The 19020-nt window shown below is 41.7% G+C and overlaps 1 protein-coding gene across 2 annotated transcripts in view; it reads right to left on the reverse strand.

The window, feature by feature from the left end:
- Positions 1-23: 23 nt before the first annotated feature.
- Positions 24-19020, reverse strand: part of Tll1 (tolloid like 1) — a 241358-nt gene continuing 222361 nt past the window's right edge. For both annotated transcript variants that reach the window (XM_008824950.3, XM_029559553.1), the window contains exons 20-21: positions 3015-3265; positions 24-1639 (exon numbers count right to left, since the gene is read on the reverse strand). In XM_008824950.3, the coding sequence (XP_008823172.1) occupies positions 1505-1639; positions 3015-3265 (386 nt within the window). In that variant the 3' untranslated portion in view covers positions 24-1504. The remainder of the gene's footprint in view (positions 1640-3014; positions 3266-19020) is intronic.

The following is a 19020-nucleotide window of genomic DNA, read 5'->3' on the forward strand; positions in this document are numbered from 1 at the left end:
ATATATATATATATTCTCCTCAATGTCTCTGTCATGGAAATGGGTTTTCTTCCTGGAGCTCCTAAGCTCCTAATTAACATATGATATTATATTCAGCATTTTAAGAGGTGTGTCTCTAGGAGGATTTGTTTGACTATGTGCAAGAATTCTAAGGCATTATAAGCAACTGTTGCATAGCACGAGGGCTTCCCGTGCAATGATACACTCTTGATAGATTTAATAAGTCTTTAGTTTTCAAATGTTACTAGCCACAGACAGGGAGGCATTCATAGTCTACAGCATTTGGCTCAAAGGTCAGAAACTCGTTTTGTTTTTAGTGTTTATGGAATAGCACCATAAGAAATCTTTCAGAAACAAATCACTTTGTGCCCCCTCCCACATTGTGGGTTTTTTAACTGAATCCCAAAATAAAGACTAAAGAGGGAGAGAGTTTTCTTATCTCCCAAGGTCTATCTCCCTTCGTCTTCACTGTTTTTAAATACACTAAATACCATGTCAACATTAACAACAATAACCATAACAATAATACACCAACAATAAAAGAAAGATAATAGCAGCAGCAGTAGTAACTGGAGTGGAACCATCCAGGCAGTCATTTAGAAGACTCTGAGCACACCCTGTGGGAGGTTTATCTTAAGGTTCATAAGACATCATGGAGTTTTTGGATTTGGTGTGAAAAGGCAGCACTTCCACAGAAAGAAGTGAGTTTACAAATTAACCAAGCTTTTCCAGTAATTAAATAAATGGTATCTAGGGATTAACTGCATTAGCAGACACTACAGATGTTTCAACCTCATTAAGATGTGAGTACGATAAAGTGGTCACAAAATCATTCATGTGAAAAGGCTAAGCTGACCTGCAGATGAAAGTAATGTAGCTGAAATATTCCAGTTTCCAAACATACTCTCTCTCTCTCTCTCTCTCTCTCTCTCTCTCTCTCTCTCTCTCTCTCTGACACACACACATTCACCCACACATGCACACATGCACAAACATACCAAGTACGAACTATCATCCAAAGACCCCCATTTCACATCATCTTACGTGGATCTGGCTACACTGTGTCTGACCTACAAAGTCAAAGTAATCTTGCTAAGACCCAAGAACTGGGTTTTCCAGTTAATGATCTGACTGATCATTATATGTCCGAAATCTTGAAAAATATTCAAAAAGATCACTTCACAGAATCACAGCCCCTGATTTGAACTGTCTGGAGTATGAGGAGTCTGTTTCAGGCTTTGAAACAAAACTGGTAATCTTCCTTGATGCACGTGATGTTCCTCCACTAGATTTATTCATCAGCAAGAGTAGAGTTCAAACATCGCTGCAATACCAGCCAGGGTTGTCAGGAAAGTTCTCTTTAAGTATAGAGATAACTCTAGGCTTACAGTTTTCTTTTGTTCAAACTCATTATATAAAACATTTATAATAATATTGTCAGTTTATAAAAATATGTCTTCTTCCCATTTGCACACTCCTTTCTGTTCTGACAGAGGTTCTGATGTTATTTTTTGGTATGCATGGTTTCTGGATACCTGATGCTTTTGTATCTGATATAAAACCCTTTCTTATTGATAGTGTCATCTGTGTGAAAATGAATTAAAACCGTGTCTCCAATTGAATAGATTTCTTCTGGTGGCTGAAAGAGAAGAAAAAAGAAAAAAAAAGAAAAAGAAAGTAAGCAACAGAATGAATTAATGCCATGCAAGTTCAATAGCAATTCAGTCTTCCCAAAAACCTTGGAAAGTAGGTATGATGATGCTGGACTTCTTCCTTTCACAAAGATGAGGAAACATGAACTTCAGGAAAGAAAATGGCATGGTGAAAATCTCACTACCAGCCAGAGCTAGAGTTTGACTTCAATATCGCTTTAATCTATGTCCAAATTCTTGAAATTTCCTCTAAAATCTGTGTATTTTTTGCCAGACCCTTACTCCAAGTTATATTGATTTAAAATAAGTAAAGTAAGGTTCCAAAAGAGTAAATATATATTAAATTTTTTGAACAGTTATTCTGAAGCAGGGCCACTTTTGCACTCTAAGTCTTCTAGCTCTTCTTGTTGTAAAATCTAGAAAAATCTAAGAGGCTCTTTTGTTTCATTTCAGGTTTTATTTGGGCAGGAGTTTGATGTTATTATTTAAGTCATAGATAATACAGACAGTCAAAAAGTTAGGGTTAATACCCCCACAGCAAAATATGCATTCAGAAGAGTTTCAATATTAATGCCATGAGTCCTGAGGGAAAGTACATTGAGGACCATAAGCTTTGCTCATTCGTTTTCCTCATATTACCACCCTCTGCCCTGTCTCTCTCTGCACTGTGTGCCTGTGCACATGGAATAGTCTAACAGTATCCTGCGTTGTCTGAGCCCACAGCAGTGGCTGGTCCTCCCTCCCTGACCAGAGCTATGTATTGAGAAGAGAGTGTGAACTGAACTGATGTGAATATTTTTTCTTTTTTTATGCTTTAATTCAAGAGGATATCGGGGCCTTGAGAAATGGCTTATCGATTAAGAGCATTGACTGCTTGTGCAGAGGACCTGGGTTTAATTCACAGTACCCACATGGAAGCTAACAATCATTCATAACTCCAGTTCCGGGAGATCTGACATCATCTTCTGACCTCCATAGGCATTGCACAACACGAGGGCACTTACATATGCAGGCAATACACTCATGCACATAAAATTAAAATAAAATATTATAAAAGGGGTCAAATTGCCAAAACTATGCATTTGGATTCACTGTTTTAAATAATTAAGCACTCTAATATTCGTTGTAAAGGTTGGCATATGGAAAGTGAAAAGAAACTACACCAACTAAGTTTAATGGCTCTTGTAATAGTATGAGGTAAATTAATGAGAAGGAGGAAGGATTAAAGAGGCATATTGTATTTCCTCAAGCCACTAATAATAAGGTTCGACATTTTTGCAAGGATATTGCCAACTTGGAAATAGTAGATCAATCATGAATTAACAGGGGCTTCTCTCATACTGTGGTATCCTGTGTACTTACCCCAGAGCCACAGAATCGACCAAGACCCACAGCTTTTGAATCGAGACCATCAAAAAGTTCAACATAGTCATAACCACAGTCAGCTTCTTCTTCCACTTCAAAAGTCTGGAAGGACAATTCCAATCGAGAGCCTCGTTCTGACACTAAAAGCCATTCACAGTCCACCTGCCCTGGGTAGTTGTTGTCACCAAACTGAGCATGTGAGTACAGGTCTCTGGGTTTGGGTTCTGCTTTCAGTCGACCACCACACTCTGCCCAGGAAAGAAAAGGAAATAAAAAATCTTAGTGAGCTTCCACAGGTCCATCCTCCCTTTCAGTGGAGTCTAACCAACCTCCACTTCCTGTATCCAAGTTCAGCATCAGATATGTGCTTATAATTGAAGGGTCAGATAGTATCATGGATACTGGCGTGGGCCCATACAAGTGGTCTGGCTTAGGAGTTTAACTCACACATCTAATTATCTCTGCGACTCTGGGTAAATGAAGTCATGGCTCTGAGATATTATTTTCCCAAGGTTAAAATACAGATGATAACTGTACCAATGTTTGTGAAGTTTCGAAATATATTATACAACAGTCCATTAGGAGACCCCTTGTCACAAAATAATGCTCAAAGAAATTTTTGTTAATATGCGTAATGATGTTTTTACTCTCAAATAATTTTATTCAAGTAAAAAGCATAGAAATCAGGAACAAAATGAATAAAAAATAATGTGAAACTTTCAAATCATATAAAACTCATGTTCTATCATGTTGTATAGAACTTTGCGCATAGTATGTACATAATATTATTCAATTAGATAGGAATATTTATCTCACTTAATCAGGAAAAAAACTCATAATTAATAATAGAATCTGTTTTGTGATATTTGGTGTGTTTCCTATAAAAATATTTTGCTGTTTTATTTTCTCCATTTCTTTTTTTCTTTCTTTTCGGTCTTTTTGAGATAGGGTCTCCCTATAGCCACAGCTGTCCTGGAACTCACTATGTAGACCAGGCTGGCCTTGAGCTCACAGAGATCTGCCTGCCTCTGCCTCCCAAGTGCTGGGATTAAAGGCGTGTGCCACCATGCCTGTCAATTCCATTTCTTTTTTTTTTTAACTTTTTAAATTAAATTTTTGTGTATTTTATACAGAATATCTCAATTAATCTTAATCATCTTTATACCCCTTTCCATAGCCCCCTACTGGAATTGATACATTCTGTCATTTGTCTTAAGGCCTACTATGTCAAGTTAGTGTCCCCAGACATGCCTCAATGTAAGTTCATCTACTGAGGTCTAGTCAGTCTATCTAGAGTCTCACACTTTAGGAACATCAGCTCTTCTTCACCCAGCAGTAATCAACTGCCAATATTTCTTCAGCTGAGATTGTGGTCAGCTGTCCATTTCCCCAGTTATATGCTGAGTTTTTGTCTGTTTGAGTTTGTGTGGGCCCTGTGCATGCTCACACCACTACAGTAGGTTCATATGACCAGGGTCCCAGAAGCTTGTACGACTCTGGTTCCATATGGTCATGCACCTCCTCCTTGACTCTTACAATCTTTCCTCCCCATCTTCCACAATGGTCCCTGAGCCCTGGGTGGGTGTAGTTTAATATAGGATTCCTGTCCAAGGACCAGCATTCTGCAGACTCTTTCTCTGCACTTTGGTCATTTGTAACCTTTTCTGTTCCTGGCTCTCTGTTGCGTGAGGGAATTTCATTAATGAGAATTGAGATATTCATTAACAACAGCTACTTAGTTGGACTAAAAGCCCACTCAATGGTAGGAAACTCATGTGTGGTACTGTAAACACAGCCAAATACACATGGCTAGGGAGGCCATCGATCTTAGAGAAAACCCCAAAACTGTCACATCCCTAAACTAATTTAATTTCTTACTAGGTATAAAATATGTATCCTTATATTTACAGACAAATATCCAAGTCACCACTCATCAAAGTAGCCTATTTTGCCCCAGAAAGAAACTATTATAGAGCATACAGCTGGTCACACACAGACATTGTCTGTGAATTGCTCAAGTCTAAGTGGCACATCTATAATGCAACTTCTACACATAAGTCTCATAGAACATAGAACAATAGGTAAAGAAGACAATAATGCTATAAAAAGAATTTAAATGCTCTTTTTAGTTTTTCTTTTTAAGAGACATACAAATCAGATGCATTATGAATTGCTGTTGTCAGAGGAATTCATTAAAAAAAGAGCAGGAGCTGGATAGATGGCTCAGCGGTTCAAAGCACTGACTGTTCTTGCAGAGGATCTGGGATCAATTCCCAGCACCCACATGGCAGGTAACAACCATCTGTAACTCCAGTTCCAGGGGATCCGACTCCCTCTTCTGACTTCCAATGGCAGTGCACAACACCTATGTGCAAGCAATACACCCATACACATTAAACAAAAATAAAAAAAATATTTTTGAAAGGAAAGCAGTAAGCATAAAATGTTTTACTTATTATAAATTAGAGAATAAAATGTTCCCAAAAGTTTTCTTGGTAATTCTTTGTGATCAGAGCCCCAACTCTTTATAATAATAAGAGATTAGTTAGCAGCATTAGGTGGTCAAAATGGACCACTAAGGAATGCACCTGAAAGAACAGAGAAAGAATAAGATGTGGAAAGACTACAGGAAAGTTGGGTTTCTTACAGTCCTCATTTGCCAACAACTGAGAAGGATTCAGGCATCAGCCAGTATCCTCAGAATAAAGATAAATCCAGAAAAATCCTCAGAAAAATACAATGACTGTTGGTCACAAGACAGTCCTTAGTGATGGTGGGATGGGCAATGGAAAGTCATAGGTAGATTCTTCAGATTTGTGTTGATTAGCCTACATTCTTCTTCACTGATTTTACTTTTTAATTTATATTGTGTTTAAGTGTGTTTTTGTGAAGATACATGTGTATGTATGGTGTAGAAACTAGAGGTTGATGCTGGGTCTTCCTCAATCACTGTCCACCTTATTTTTTGAGACAGGGTCTCTCATTGAACCTGGATCTCATGGATTTGGCTAGACTAGCTGGTCGAAAAGCCAGAGGGATCCTTCTAGCACTGCCTAGAACTGTAAATTACCATGCCTTGCTTTACTTGGTTTCTAAGGATCTTAACCTATGTCTTCATGTTTGAGCAGCAAGTGCATTTACTGACTGAGTCATCTCCAGCTCCCCGCTTTCATGATATTAGATAATGAATATTTTTAAATCTGGGTTCATGGGTTCAGTCAAACCTAAGCATTGTCCCACTCAGCAGCACATTTGGAGATCTTTGTATCACTAACAAATGGCAGAATTTCCAGCTATAGGGCCAGTTCCAAAATGTCTTGCCCATAGGGTCAGGTACAGTATTTCATTTCATCTATTGACCTATCCAACTGATACAAATCATGCATGTCATGTAGGGAAACATTCCTGAAACTATTCCTGAATGCTGGAATTTCAATCAGTTTTGGAATTGCCTATCTTTAGACTCATAAATTGAAAGAGAAGCACTCTGCTTTCCCATGGAAATTCCTTTCTTAATCTCTCCCATAAGATGTCCACTCCTAGTCACAGACCTTCAAAGTCAAATTGCCTGGCTCCAAATCCAGGTTATTTCTCATGTTGTTCAAAAACTCCACATCCATTTTGTTTTTATTCTTAGTTATTTTATTTTACCTTTTTAAACTGTAGTTTTGTACAGTTGTGGGAGTTTTTGTTATTGTTGTTGTTGTTATTGTTGTTGCTTTGTTTTGTTTGCTTTTTATTTTTTGGTAATGTTTTGGTGCTGAGGACTGAACAAAAGATCTTGCATACAAACTCTGAACCCTGCCACTAGACTATACCTCCAGCTCCTAAATGGAGATCTCACATGGTACTCAAATCACAGGAGCTAGATGGAAAATGAATGATTAACTATATGTATTTTTGTTGTTGTTGTTTTAGGGTTTTTTTAAATTTTATTTTGGTTTGGTTTCTGAGGCAGTGTCTCCCTGTAACCCCAGCTGGTCAAGAACTCCCTATGTAGACCAGGCTGGACTTGATCTCACAGAGATCCTCCTGCCTCTGCCTCCAGAGTGCTGAGATTAAAGGCATGTACCACCATGGTTAACTCTATGTAAATTCTTGAATGGTGCCTGACACACAGAAAAGACATCTAATCAGTTGCTTTGAACTATGAAAACATTTGGTTGATTTTGAAACCCAGGAATATAAATGAACAACAGCTGGAAAAGTGTTACTTTGCTAAAAAGAAAGGAAAACATGCATTTTTAAGGCAAGTAAGGAATTTTGTGAAAAATATATTTCTGGACTGGAGAGATGGTTCAACAGTTAAGAGCACAGACTACTCTTAGAGAGGACCTGGATTGAGTTCTCAGCACCCACATGGCAGCTAATACCCATCCTTAATTCCATTTCTAAGGGATCTGACACCCTATTCTGACCTCCGTTGGCATTGCACACATGTGGTACACTTACATACATACAGGAAGAACATTTATACACATTAAATAAAAATTAAATAATTAATTAATATAGCTTATTTCAATATGTAAAGATGACCAGTTTGTAATTTATGGTTTTAAAAACTTGTGCTTATTGGGAGCTGGAGACATGGCTCAATGGTTAAGAGCACTGACTGCTCTTGCAGAGTGTTGGGATAAGTAGAGAGTGCCTGGAATGTAGAGCATGGCCGGCAGGCCAGATACCTCCTAGTGAGGGCAGCAGGAAGCTGGCCTGCTCCATTCTAGGGACACTGTCTCATATCCAACAACCCCCAAGTAAAACCATTAAGCCTCTAATCCTTTAATTTAACCAGGTCTCTTGTAGATTAGGCAACTGGAGGACAGGACAAAGACGACTTAGCTTTAGTAGCCCCCTCCCTCCCCCTACCTGCTGGCCTGCAGGAAAACCCAACCCTCGCCTCTTTGCCCATGAAGCTTTCTTATATAAATCTCTGCTTCTGCCATAATAAACGAGCTGTCCACTGACAGCCTCCCGGGTGTTTTTCTTTCTGTCACACTTGCCGCTGCCCGAAGCCTCCCTCCCCCAACTGGTCTCTCTCCTCACCCTGACTTTCTGTGATGGGGGCCAGTGTGCAACAGACTCCCAGTAGCAGTGTGGTTCGGTGGCGACAGCTCGTGCCCAACGTGGGGCTTGAGACAGGCTCACCGGGATGCACAGGAGGATAGTGAGTACTCCCCAAACAGAGGGACATTGGCTCTTAAGCCTTGGCCATCCTGCCCTGAGGATCGGCATTCTCTTCTTTCTTTCTTTTTACTTTCGGTTTGAGCCTTCGGGAGGGACCACTCCAGACAAAAGAGCAATGAAGCCTTCTGATCAGGCTCCTAGTCCTCTGAATGGACCCTGACTTCCTGACCAGGTGTCGGCAAAGACCTCCTATCTATATGTCTCTTTACTACAAAACCCTGTAACCCAATGACCAGTTAAAAAACATTAGGGTGGTCACTAGTTCTCTGAAATTTGTGGTCAGGCTTGCACTCTGGACTAGTTAGGAATTCCCCATGACCACCAGGTCTTGGGAACATTCCACGAGGACTTGGCGTTTCAGTCCCCCCTCCTTTTCTATCATGGTCAACACCCATGGAAACTTAAAAGATCCCAAAATCAGGGGCCTCCAGGCTCTTCTTAAAAGTAGAGGGGTTAAACTCTCTCAGAGAGATGGTGCCTCCTTTTGGGATGAAGTCCTATAACTCGCCCCTTGGATGGCCTCTGGGGACCCATATGACTCTGAAGCCTGGACCAGGGTAGCCTACCTGACCAGAAGGAGGGAGATTGAAGATGCCTGCCCCAATTCCTCCCCATCAGTGCAAACATCAGGCAATTCCTAGCCCCCACCATCAACCCACAATATCAGAGAAGGCTCCCCCTTGTCCCAACACTTCCCCTGAGAACTCAGATGAGGAATGCTCAGAAAATCGCCCCATGGCCCACCTGGCATCCCTGGAACAGGCCATAGAAAGTATTAAAAAAGAGTTAGCTAACTTTAAAATCAAACGCTCACATCTCTACCCCCCTCTGCCTTTGCCTCCCTACCCACATGAGGAAGCTGGGGACCAAGACCCCAAACCTCCCCCCAGGGAGAAACCCAAGCCTACCCACAGCCCCGCAAAAACTCGCCCCTTCGGCTACCCAACAGCTCTGCAATATCAAGGATGCACAAAACATAGAATATCAGGCCTTACCAGTTAACCCGGTCCCCACCTTTTGCAGACCCCTACAATGGTACCCATACTCAGCAGGAGACCTCAAGGAACTCTGACAAGCTGTACGCAAGGATGGCGTACATGCCTCCTGGACAAAAAATATCCTCCTTGAATTCAATGCCACCTTAAATATGGCCCAAGACTGGAGAGACATCTGCAGGGAGTCTCTGCCTGGCCCCCTCTTCTTACAATGGGAGGCCCTTTTCCTTAACGAGTGTATCCAACACCACCACAGAAATGCTGATCAAGCTGATATCAATTGGAACTTTGACACCCTCTTTGGTCAGGGCGACTGGGCCACAGGAGTCCAGCAAGTGGGATTCCCGCCTGGATATTATGATCAGGTGAGCATTTGTGCCTTGCATGCCTGGGAACGCATTACCCCTCCTTCTGGCCCTACCTCTGAATCATCCCTCACATTCCTCCAGGAAAAACCCGAAGAATCCCTTGCTGACTTTATACTCAGGTCCAAAACGAGCATAGTTAAAAAATTTCTGACCTTACAACAAAAAACATCCTACTCCACAATATCGTTTGGGATGGGATAACCTCTGAATGTAAACAGGCCTGTCAAGGCTTAAAGGAGGAACATTACAATAAATGGATTGTGGCCACCCAAGATATAGGCATGGCCACTCATAAGGCCACATCCATAGCTCAGGCTTTCTCAGCAGCCTTAAAACAAGAAAGTAAATGCTTTAAATGCAGGGATAGAGGACATTGGAAGAATAAATGGTTTCAAGATGCCACCCAAACTAAAACAAATGAAGCCCCTAAGACAGTCTGCCCTTGCTGCAGAAAAGGATTCCATTGGAAATGTGATTGCCATTCCAAATATTATAAAGAAGGAAAACTTCTCCCACCTTTAAATTTCTCTGGGAGCAGCCCTCAGCCCTGCCAGTAAGAGGGCAACTTCTTAAGGTCAGAACGTTATGGGCCTCCACCATACTAGAAAAAACTCACCCCCAAATAGTTATCAAATTAGGGGGAAAGCCCTTTAAATGCCTCATTGACACAGAGGCCGATAAGACTACCATTAGGAGACAGGAAGCCCCCTCGACATGGTCCTTACTACCAGGCCCCAAGTTAGTGGGGGTGGGGAGTGCCTCCCAGGCCTTCATCACTAAAGAAAGCCTCACGTGGGAGGACCCTGATGAAAACAAAGGCCACATCTACCCTTTGGTTGCTGATGTGGCTACTAACCTACTAGGAAGAGTCTCCTCAGAGCTCTTGATGTAATTATCACCACCAGGGATGAGGGTCCTTCAGTGGACCCCAGCGATCAGTCTGACTCATGCCCGTTTTGCCCATTCACTGATCGCCCCCAATTCTAATGGCCACTGTTAATTATCAAACTCCCTGCCTAAAATGGAACTCTGATGATCTCGTCTGGGTTAAACAGTGGCCACTATCTAGGGAGAGATTACTAATCATTAAAAACTTGTTAAGGAACAGCTACAATTAAGACATTTCTGGCCTTCCTGCAGCCCATGGAACACCCCCTTCTTCACCATAAGAAAAAGCTCAGTGGGATGGCACTTATTATAAGATCTAAGGGTCATCAATAAAACCGTGCAAATTTGGGACTCCCCTCAATGTGGACTCCCCCGGTCTCAGCCATTCTCACAAATACCCCCTTGTTATCCATCAATATTAAGAATTGTTTCTTCTACATTCCATTACACCTAAGAGATTATAAGAGATTTTCCTTCTCCATCTCCTCAAGAATTCTGGACCTGCAAAAAGATATGGCTAACAGCCCCACCATTTGCCAAGAAGTGGTTGCTTTCGCCTAAAAACCCCATATTAAAAAGGGACTCCATGTTTACCATTACATAGATGACATCCTTGCCTGGTATGAACCCCCGCTACCCTTACCAGACCTCAGGGACCAATTAATATCCTCCCTTGAGGCCTCTGGATTTGAAATCACTCCTACAAAGATTCAGCTTATCCCACCTATAAAATTTCTAGGCACTAGAATTTCCCTAACAACCATCTGACCACTAAAACTGGTCCTTTCCTTCCCTTACCATCTTACCCTGGCTTCCTTACAAAGTTACCCAGGGAACCTCAACTGGCTCAGGCCTTGGCTCCCACTCTCTACAGACACCCTTCAACCCCTCTTCAACCTCCTAAAAGGGGGAAAATATCCTTCATCCAACTGCTCACTCACATTAGAGGCCAACAGGGCATTAACAGCCATCAACAAATCCCTTCAAGAGATGACCTTGCACTGCTATAAGCCCTCCTCCCCGGCTTACCTCCTGATTTTCAATTCCTCCCCAACCCTCATTGGGGACCTCCATCAACCTCAAGGGTCCTCAAATGGCTTCACACCCCTATTGGTAATGCCCCTCATTTATTAACCGATATGGACGCTTTGGCTAACATGATATGTCGAGGAAGAAATTGTTCCTTACAAACCTTAGGAAAAGAACCTGACAAAATCATCACTCCCTTTTCCCTCCCTGATGTCCAATGGCTGATCCATAATCACTCCTGGATAGCTGTTAGCCTAATGGGATTTCCGGGACAAATAGACAACCACTTTCCCGGAGATAAATGGATTGCTGCCCTACCCTTCCTCCCTTGACTCCCTCCCCATCTGTTCTACCAAACCCCTTTGGAGGAAGCCATTACAATCTTCATTAACGGGGGGCTCCCAGGGAGCTGCCGCCATCCTCTATAAGGATGCTGCCCAACCACCCGCTGTCCTCTTCCAAGAACTTCCTCATAATTCCCCTCAATATAAAGAATTATATGCAGTCTACCTTGCCGAAAAGGAGGTTCATGAGCTCGTCAACCTATTTTCTGATGGCATTTATGTCACTAACCTTCTCTCCTGGATCTCACGATCTTTTGTTAAACTCGACCAAAACCTCGTATCCCCCTTGCTCATTTCCATATCCACCCTTATAGAGGAACATAAACAGCTCTTCTATATCCAACAAATCCATTCCCATAGCCCCTTGCCAGGACCTCTTATGGAAGACAATGCCCTCGTTGAACGCATTGCCTCCCATGGGGCCTACCACTCTACCCTTGCAAAAGCTGAAAGGTTTCACACTCTTACCCATACAAACCTCAAAGGCCTCCAAGCCGGATTCCCTAACACTCCTACAGCCCACCTAAAATGGATCCTAAAAATTGCTCCTACTGTGCCTCATTAATACATACCCCTGCATTACAAACTCTGAGTACCAACCCCCGTGGCCTGAAGGTGAATGCCCTCTGGCAAATTGATGTTACTCATGTCCCCCAATTTGGCCATCAAAAATTTGTTTTTGTAGGGTGGGCACTTATTCCAAATTCATTTGGGCCACAAACTCAAAACAATTCAAAAAAACTTATTGCCTACATGCTCATGACATTTGCCATTATGGGCCTCCCTCAACACATAAAATAAGCTCAGCCTTTAAATCTTTCTGCTGCCTCTGGGACATTTCCCACCATAGAGAAATCCCCTATAATCCCCAAGGACAAGAAATTATCAAAAGAACCCACCAAACCTTAAAAAATCAACTCACTCAAAAAGAGGGAGGTAATTACCCTCCTAACATACAACTGTTTAATGCCACTAGCTACCTTAAATTTATTTAACATTTCAAAAAATTCAACAAACCACCCCCCCCAAGTCCTCCACTGGAAAAAAACCAGAACACAGCCATAGATAATGGTGAGATGAAAGGACCCTCTGGACGAACTTGGAAGGTCCTGACCTGTTGCTAACAATGGGAAGGGGCTTTGCTTGTGTTTTTCCCCAGGATCAACCAAAGCCTATTTGGATCCCTGCCAGAAATAGCCGACAGCTCCTCGCTGACCAAGAAAATGGCCAGACTCTCCCTGACAGTGACAAAGCAACACAGAAGGAGAAAACATTGCCCAAGGACACCACCCTATATCACATGGCTGGAAATCCATGAGCTGGTTTCTCAGGCCCAGATGGCCTGCCCCCAAAATACCTTGCTCTCTGTCGTTATCATGGCCATTCTGGTTATACTCCATTCTAACTCTACTTCAGCCCGGACAGTACTCAGGTGATGGTTCTCAGTCAGGGAAACCTATAAAAAGGCTAACCAAGTCATTGGCACTGCCAACTGCCCCTCAACGGGGTGCCAAACAGCTGTAACTATCTCCATTCAGCCCTGCTCTGCCTCCAAGCAGTTAGATGTTTATGCATGCTTTCCTTTTAGAAATTCACCTGTTTCTAAATGAATTTACAATAGAAATTAAGGACCCTTGGCATGATCAATGGTGCACTGGAGTTCATGGAAAGCATTACAGTAACGAGTTTGCATCACACTCCAATGCTGACATACATATATCCCATCAGGTAGTGCCAGCATCACAATCAGAACAGATTAAATCACATATCCTCTCAAGAGGGTAAAATTAAAAAACAAATTCAAGCATCCCTAACTTGGGTTCAATACACCCAATATGCCTCTGGCCTTATCCGGCTTTCTTCCCATCCTAATATTTCTCAATGTTTCTTCTGCACCTCTCTCACCAGACCCCTGCTAGCAGCCATTCCAGCTAACATCTTGATCATCAGAGGAAACACCAGGAGATAACCCACCACCAACCCCTTCCCAATATCCCCCTCTATGACCAGCTCCCTTCCTTGCCTTTTTGTTCTTTCAGCTCATCTGCTTTACCCTCCCCTGCCTGTGCCTCTAACATTTCTATATCCACAGCCCTATGTGCACCGCCCCTGGTCCTCTTTTGGTGTAACAGCATCATAACAACTTGTATCAACCAAACTATTTCCGCCTTTTGTGTTCCTGTCATTGTTACCCCCCACCCAGCTTTATCTTCTAGACAAGGAAGAAGCGGGCAATATGATGACAACTCCCCACAGACACAGAAGAGAAGTGTTCATCCCCCTGATCATCGGCCTGGGACTCACTCTGTCTGCAGGATCGGTTGGACTTGCAGGGGGTCCCTGGGACACTCCTATCACTCGGCCGCCAAATTTTGCAGCCGGCTGGAACAAGCCATGACATCTACAATCGAGAGCCTTGAGGCCTTGCAAAGCCAAATCACATCCCTGGCCCGGGTAGTGCTCCAAAACTGAAGGGCCTTTGACTTATTAACAGCTGAACAAGAGGGGACCTGCCTCTTACTAAAAGAGGAATGTTGTTTTTATATAAACAATTCTGGAACCATTGAACAATGTGCCAAAACTCTCCAAGACCCAAAGAATAGCTTCTGGGCCCTTTCCCATCCAGGAGAGACCCCATGGTTTTCCAATCCCCTCCTTGCTTGGCTCCTACCCTTGTTAGGCCCCCTGCTAGCCATATGTACCCTGCTTCTTGTGACACCCTGTCTAATTCAATTTTTCAAAGTTTGCATGCAGGACATCATTAAAATCACCACCAACCGAGTCCTGGTCCAGTACCAGACTAACCTTAGTACCTTTTCTGATTTTGATGGCACCCACCCCTTATAAAATACAAAGGGAGAGATGTCGGGATAAGTAGAGAGTGCCTGAAATGTAGAGCATGGCTGGCAGGCCAATACCTCCTAGTGAGGGTGACGTGAAGCTGGCCTGTTCCATTCTAGGGACACTGACTCTTACCCAATAACCCCCAAGGATTAAGCCTCTAATTCTTTAATCCTAACTGGGTCCGTTTTAGATTATGCGACCGGAAGACAGAACAAAGGCCATGTAGCCTTAGTAGCCACCCCCCCACCTCCCAGCTTGCCAGAAAACCCAAACCTGCCTCTTTGCCCACGAAGCTTTCCTACATAAACCTTTGCTTCTGCCATAATAAACGAGCTGACACGGGCTCCCAGGTGTTTGGGTGTTTTTCTTCCCTTTGTACTTGGGCTGCCCGAAGCCTCCCTCCTCCCACCAGTCTCTCTCCTGCCCCCAACTTTCTGAGATAGGGGCTGGTGTGCAATGGCCTCCTGGTAGCAGCAGGGTTCAGGCCTGGGGAAGACCAACACAGAGGACCTGCACTTGTTTCCCAGCACCCACATGGCAAACAACCATCCATAGAATCAGTTTCAGGGGATCCAATGCCTTCTTATGACCTCCACGGGTTTTGTATGACAAGGGTACACTTACACACATCCAGGCAATATACTCATACATATAAAAAATAAAATAAATTAAAAAAATATTTTTGCTTATTCTCAAAGTGCAATATCATTGAGGGGTTGATACTGTTTCCAGTTTAAAAACAAACCTGTCAGCAGCCTAGAGAGATGGCTCAGTGGTTAAGAGCACTGGCTGCTCTTGCAGAGGACCCAGATTTGATTGCTAGAACCACATAATAGCTAACAACTGTCCATAACTCCAGTTTCAGGAAATCTGATGCCCTTTGCTGACTCCCTTGAGTATTACATGGCACAGCTACACTTACAGGCAGAAAATACACTCATAAAATAAAAACAATAAATAAAATATTTTTAAAACTAAAAGCCTGTCAGCACTTGTATTATGTTGACTCCATGGTTCAGGAACTGCAGAGAGGTCTAGACACATGGAATCACTTCCTGGGCTGCCTGCTCTGCTGGTCCCAGCTTGGAAGAAGAATTAAGGTGGGATTAAAATGAGAGGATATATATCCATGCTCAGATGCCAAGGAGCTCAGAAAGTAACTGACTGTGACTAATAATAATCAGATATATAGAGATTAGAAACACATGTGCAAACATCTTATTGTTAATTGCATTAAAAATGAAGTTTTCTGTATGAAAATGTGTATTTTAATAAAAAAATGGAGATCTTTTTTAAAGGTTAAAACCTCATTTAATTTTATGTCTTATTGTAGAGTTTATACTGAGTACAATACTGTATAGCTGTATTAATTTAACTGTAAACCTAAAATTTTACAGCCAATTTTGAAAGACATGCATCTTAGCTCTGGAAATTGTTATTGAATATGTCAATGCTGTTGCAATGAAATGCTTCTTCTAAGTATGTGGTTATTAGGTTCAACAGCAAACTGAAAAAATTTATAGCCACTTTTGAATGAGATGTATCTTTGCTCTGGAAACTGTTACTGAGAATGTTAAAGCTGTAATGAAATGCTTCTTTGAAAATTTTTTTTTAATATTTTTTTAAATGAGGGGCTCTAAATACCATCAAAACATGAAATTTGAAAATCGGAAAAATTCAAAAAAATTTAAATGGTAGAACAAAATGTGAAAAGACATTTTATAAAGAGTTGTGAATCTGAAAATAACAGAAATTTGCCATTATTAGATTTTATTAAAACTGCACTGAGTTTAGAAACCAAAATATTTAGATATAAGAAGTTTCTAAAAACACTACAAAAATCGTCTTTTGTGTACCTGTTTCAGTCCTATTGTTACAGTAGCGAAAAAGCCTCAAGAGAAAATCAGTCAAGGGCATAAGAATCCCTGGCCTGGGTGGAACCTTAACTTTCCAGTTTTGCTAAATCTATCATGTGGTCATAGGACCACCCCAAAAAGGCAGGTCCACTTTCAGGAATGCTAAAGAGATGGGTAGAACACCTAGTGCATTAATGAGATGATGAACTCTCCTGCTGGGAATCCCTGTCTCTTAATTCAGTGCTTCTGACCAGGTCAGCTAGGTAGCTTTAAAGCATAACCTCTCCTCTTCGTCTTTCTCTTTTCTAAGCAAGCTTTCCTTGAGTCTCTGGATGGCCCCAACATTTGGGTGTTGTTATTTTTTCTCTATAGCACCCTTCCCCTGTCCACCATGTGACAGCTAGTTGACCAGGTATGTGACCTCCATTTTGGGCCTAAACCATTATGGCTTTTTTTTCTTTCTCTTCTCCATTCTCTTCAGGGCAGCTGCTGAGATTTATGGCTTGCCTGCCCTGAGGATTTCTCTTTAAATTCTAGTGAAATTACCTTAAACTTTCTGTTTGAGTCCATTTTTAAATTCTTTTACAAATGAGACTAAAACCTTGAAAGGGAACTCATTTTTCCCCTATCATCACCATCTTTCCCATGGTTCATGTTCACACTGATGAATAAAAAATAATATTCTTAACTATTTAGAAAGGGATAATTTAGTCAATAAGATGATATTTTTAAGATGAACATTTGAATATTATATACACAGAAGCATGATAACCTTCTTTGATTAATTTATGTCCTAAGAGAAATTCCAAACCAAAATGAGAATCAAGTATGAAGGCAAATTATTTTGTTTTAGAAGCCCCCTGATTATTCAAATTCCAGTCAATATAGTATTTAAAATTTCCCTTGAAAAGATGAATCTTGAAGTCAACTATTTTCAGTGAATATCCCTACACACCAGAAAAATATATAAAACAAGTCTTGAGCATGCCAGCCATAGAATTTTTAAATACATAGTTAAGTGGGAAAATCATGATGGAGGGGTGAGACAATGTGAGAGATAAATAATGCCTAGCTAGTTTTGAAAACCAGAGCGAACCATATTACTCCTACAACCTACTGACAAATTATACATAGCAGATCAAGAAATATATATCTAGGTAAGGTTTATCTGAGAACAATTGGTCTTTGCCCAAGATTTATCTACATGACACACAGTAATTAAAGGTACCAGACTGGTGGAACTAACCTTCTTGGATGTTTAACAGACATACTTTGAGGCCTATAATAAATTGGTCAGAGGGAAATAAAGGACAGTTTTGCTCCTTGCCCTCTTAGGTCAACTCGTTCCAGGGGACTATGAGCATCTCTCAAAATGTCCTACCAGGTTGGTGGAACTAACCTTCTTGGGTGTTTAACAGACATACTTTGAGGCCTATACTAATTTGGTCAGAGGGACATAAAGGACAGTTTTTGCTCCTTGCTCTCCTAGGTCGACTAGTTCCAGGGGACTATGAGCATCTCCCACAATGTCCTGTAATTGTGGTGGGTCACATGTCCTCTTAATCAAGGAGGCTGGGGAAACCCCACAAGATGGACTTGAACCAGTGTCCAGTCTACAAAGAGGATGATCAACACAGATGAATCATTTCCTCTGTGCTTCCAAGCGAAGCCAACCATGGTCGAGCAGGACCTTTGACTTATATTCACATAGGTATAACTGGTAAAAGAAAGGAGCCAGGGGCTCCTCCCAAGCCCATGTGACCCCTGAGGAACAGATCCTCAAACTACCTTAAGAGTAAAAATAAGTTGGTTTATCTGCATCTACTGTATGGCCTTAAATATCCAAAACGAAAATATAACCAAAGATTAAAGGGGTCAATATAATTTCTTAAAAGTCCATATCCATAGCTAAAGGCTACATAACAAGCAACAATGTCAGATAGGAGACACCTTCTTTTGAGTTGTTGGCCAGGGTGGCCAAAGGGATTCCCAGATAGTAACCCAGCATAGAACTGGGAAAATGAACAGCAGACCTCAATCTTATCTAAAGGAATATTGACAAATGGTTGCTGCTAGATGAGGAATAGCTGACCCTCCTAAAACAAAGACCTCTAGATAGGCTGACTAGATTCACCAGAAGGGCAAGTAGTGGGGAATGGCTGGGGTGCCAACAACACAGCAGACAGTAACAGGGATATCAGAGTATAAGGGCCCTAGCTGGGTGAGGGAGGCTATGGGAGGGTGCCATCTGGGAAGTGGGTGTATAGTTGAATAAGACGGTTTGGGATGCTCTGTGTGATACACACACACAACAAAAAAAATTTTTTTCAATGTATATTATTTGAGGAGGAATCATGGAAATTTACATCATGCTAATTAATAGAGGTGATAAACATTACCATTGAAATCTACCCGATAACTTTATAAACATACACAGGTGCCAGGGATCCAAGTGCAACCAATTCTGACTAGTAATAATCAGATACATACAGATT

The sequence above is a fragment of the Nannospalax galili genome, unplaced genomic scaffold (genome assembly GCF_000622305.1).
Source record: "Nannospalax galili isolate Female #2095 unplaced genomic scaffold, S.galili_v1.0 scaffold109, whole genome shotgun sequence".
In the NCBI taxonomy this organism is placed as follows: Eukaryota; Metazoa; Chordata; class Mammalia; order Rodentia; family Spalacidae; genus Nannospalax; species Nannospalax galili.